Genomic DNA, 3,942 nt, shown 5'->3' on the forward strand with positions numbered 1-3,942 from the left:
TTAATTGCAGCATTCAGGTGTTCTTATTTTTCTAGTCTGCATATCTTCTTTGTAAGCATAAGGTGTTTGCAACCATGTAGTGCAACAGTTGTGTTCACAATAAATACATGCACGCACAAATTAAAATCACATGTCTTTATGTTGATTCAACAGAATGTGGATTAAATGTCTTACAACTCTAAGGATAAGGCACATTATGTCACTTGCAAATATATGTGACAACTGTACCTAAGGGACATACACATAAATCAAAGCCCACATAATTCTGATTTGTTTTTCCACCTCCAACGCCATCAGGTGTTGAGGTTCACTCAGGACTTATAGCATGGTGAGGGACCCACAGGAGAAGACTGAGGGCCATCCGTTGGATCTCTTCTATCCCTAATTAAGATATTTAACTGCTTCTCAATATACACCAGTATTGCAATCATTTCATTTTAAGTTCACACGTTTCTAAACATGACTATGCCTACAGTACCATCTGTAAGCATCTCCACTTTCCAGGTGCAAGAAGCAAGTCAAAGGGCGCTGGATCTTGTGGGAGCCCCAGGAAAGGAGGAGGACCAGGAGAAAAGAGACTGAGTCACAGGTAGCCGCTTTTAGCTTTCCTCTCCTGATGATAACCCGTCTATCTCATCTTCATCACCACCAATGGCCATCCAAAACGCTTTTGCTACCTGGAAAGTAGATTTTATGTAAATACTTGATACTAGAGTTTATATCAAGATGTTTATCTACACAATTTATTGAGCCAATCTAATTAAAACTTAATAAGCTACTGAAACATGCTCCTACAATTAAATTCAAACTAAAACTAACATGTTATCTGTCACATTATCTATTGGGCAGTTTGACAATAGGTTGAGGTTGTGAAGATACTATTATTGGCTTGTGATACACTGTTGGAAACAATTTCAGGTAAATCATTTATATAACCAGGATACACAGATTGTAAACATGAACAGGTTCTAGTCTTGGTGTCTTGTAACCAGGGGTTAATACAGTTGCTTACCTTCTCTGCATGAACCTTTCTCTGATCATGAGGTAATGAAGAAGCTTTGTCTGCAGGTTGAAAATAAGAAAAATGCAAACATTGTAAATGGCTTCAGCTCTATTTGACCTCCACACCAACAATGAGAGCAAGGTAAAAACACACATCCTGTAAGATTTACAAATGGCCAACAAAGCTTTTGCTGACACAGTTGTGCGTTCCCTTTTCATTCCCTAATTACCTTTCATCTCTTTTAATTTGGTAAAGAGACGTTCAAAGTTATCCACATCTGCATCTCCAGCCGTGAGATTAGCAAGTTCCCGAATGTCCAAATCAGTCATTGCATCTGAGAGAATCAACACAAGTGAATATTAATAACTTAACATTAAAATGTCACCTCCAATGATCAAGATATCAATGTTTTGGGTGAACATACTGATGAAAATGTGACAGCAGGATCAACACCAGTTTTTTTTTGGGGGGGGTTGGGGGGAGATACTTTAGATGTTAGCAAAAAACAGATTTCATCAGGAGTTGTTCACTTACCAACTACCGTGTCTTCCTGTGTGTCTGTGTTTGCACTACTTTCTGTATGGTTAGTTTCTTCACTAACAAGTGAGCCCTCTACTGGCAAGCTGGAAGACTGCCACAGAAAAGAAGCTAGGGTTAGCATGCCTCATTGAACACTGACAGATTTAAAATCCCATTTAAATGAAAATGGATTGATGATACACAAGAAAGAAGTAAAACAAATTGAAAGTCAATTACAAATATAATTGAAATTACAATCAAAGTATATGGTAACAACAAAATTGCCACTGACTTGTGGATCTTGACAGCTGTGTGGGTTGTTGTGTCTGGCGGCGACCAAACTACTCATCAGACCAAAGCCCTGATTGTGCCCTATTAAATAGAGATATAAACTGTCACATACCATACATACACAGAGATAAATTATATAGTCAGGGTAAAGTGCAACAGGTAATTGTATTGGTGATGTCATCTCACCATCCTTCATCTCCACACTGGACCACACATTGGCATTGAGAGCCTGGACAATTCTCTTTACTCCTGTGGATTCTGGAAAGTCATCTGATAAGACAACAAAGACAATGTAAATGAGTACAAAATTTGCAAAATAGTGTCATTGGATTTTCTGCTGTCTGTAAAACTCACCATCCTCATCTGGCAACTCCTGTGGATTGAGCTCCACCAGCTCAAAGGCATGAGCCAAACACCACTGTTGTGCTTCATGTCTGGTGACCCCTTGAATACAAATTGAATTTCAGGGGTTGTATTCCAGTTCCAACCAACACCATAAATAATCCAACCATACGTCAGAACTAACCATTTTCACAGACTCTGTCACACACCAGAATGAGCACCTCTGGAGCAAGATCTTCCACCACTGATATCCAAGGAAGTAGCTTTTCCAGACCGTCCTTCTGCAAACACCATGTACACATTATAAACGTTGCACATGTATCACAGGACATACTGAAGATATTCTCAAACGATAGTTAATTATTACGTACCACTGTACTGTCAAAATACGCGATGAAAGCCTGCATGGACTGGGCAATCTCCGATGACATTTGAAAGGTGCTTGGTACAACACATAGCCTGACATCCGCTGTATAATATTTGTTGTTTATGGTCCATGGATACCAGGCTACTGCATCTTCTTGCTTGATCGGTTCGGGCAAAGTCTTCGAACTGAGGATCTCTGAAAAACACACCTTTTATGATTATGAATCACAAATACAAATAAAGACTTTACACTGGGTTAGGGTTAGTTAGTGTTAAGGTTTGGCAAGTTGATAAACTTGCTTTCACTGTGACCACCGGCTAGCTGCTGATGGAATAAGGTGCGTATGTAACCCGATTCAGCCTTACCTTTGCCGTTTTATATCAGCCCCGCACAAAAAAACACTAACTAGCTTTACAAACACAGACATATTGGTTATTAGCCTGTAACGTAACTAGCAACATACAGGCGCTACCAAATGTCATCTGTTGTGCTAAGAGCAAGTTAGCTTTGTTTAGCGTTAACGTTAGCCTGTTTGCCAAATCATGCACGTTAAGCTTTGCTAAACTTACGTTTTATTAGCTCTTCTTCTTCAAACCCACTGTCACAGCTAGTGATGAGCGCACATGGAATAGTCATCTCAGTGTCTTCTTCTGTAGTTGACATTTTTTATAATATTTAGGACAAGCTTCTTTAGCTGCTAGCTTGACGTGACGTTGTAACCTTTCAACTCTGACCGGAGGCGCTGCAACGGTCTCTTCCGGTACAAAGTTATTTTAAAAAAACTTTATTTAAATAACACAAGTGAATGAAAAAAAAGTTTATATTTTTGTTTTATTTCTATGACATGAACATTATATTCACACAAAACTGTCGATACTATGCATATCCATGTATCATAGTTCCATGAGTTATCAAACACACAATTAGCCTTATTGTCTTCCTATATTTAAAGTAAATTACAGTGTTGCAATATTAAAGCAGTTCTTGATAAAAAAAATAATAATTTAAAGTTTGGTTTGGAGTCCGCCCATTTCTTCGTGTGAATGTGAAATGTTCGCAATAATAAAATTAACTGCACAAAAAAATAACATATTTAACATTACCTTCAAAACATACAAAAATGTCTTGATCCTGAAATTGAATTGTTTGCCCAGTTCTTCTTCTTACACAAAATATTCTGGTTACAGTGGACAAAATCTTAATACGTCCATGGATAAAATCGATAAAATAAATAACAGATTGCCTCCGGCGTAGGCGTATAAATCACATGATAAATCATATAAAAAGTAAAAATGCACAAAATGACATGCATTAAATGCACTTCCCTTGTTTTAGAGTGGAATATTTTTAGAGCCCTTTCAGGCAAAGCATCGCCCCAAAAAGCTCCAACAATAAATGATTAATATATGTTTACATTAAT

General features: G+C 37.8%; 1 protein-coding gene across 1 annotated transcript; it reads right to left on the minus strand.

The window, feature by feature from the left end:
• Nucleotides 1-120: 120 nt before the first annotated feature.
• aagab (alpha and gamma adaptin binding protein) lies at nucleotides 121-3,273 on the minus strand. Its single transcript, XM_039808960.1, has 10 exons — nucleotides 3,092-3,273; nucleotides 2,527-2,717; nucleotides 2,340-2,436; nucleotides 2,168-2,257; nucleotides 2,000-2,083; nucleotides 1,815-1,894; nucleotides 1,538-1,634; nucleotides 1,233-1,337; nucleotides 1,013-1,062; nucleotides 121-677 (listed from the first exon to the last, which is right to left on the minus strand). The coding sequence occupies exons 1-10, from the start codon at nucleotides 3,183-3,185 to the stop codon at nucleotides 600-602; spliced, it is 966 nt and encodes a 321-aa protein (XP_039664894.1). The 5' UTR covers nucleotides 3,186-3,273; the 3' UTR covers nucleotides 121-599.
• Between the last annotated feature and the right edge of the window lie 669 nt (nucleotides 3,274-3,942).

Source organism: Perca fluviatilis, chromosome 8 (assembly GCF_010015445.1).
Source record: "Perca fluviatilis chromosome 8, GENO_Pfluv_1.0, whole genome shotgun sequence".
Classification (NCBI taxonomy): Eukaryota; Metazoa; Chordata; class Actinopteri; order Perciformes; family Percidae; genus Perca; species Perca fluviatilis.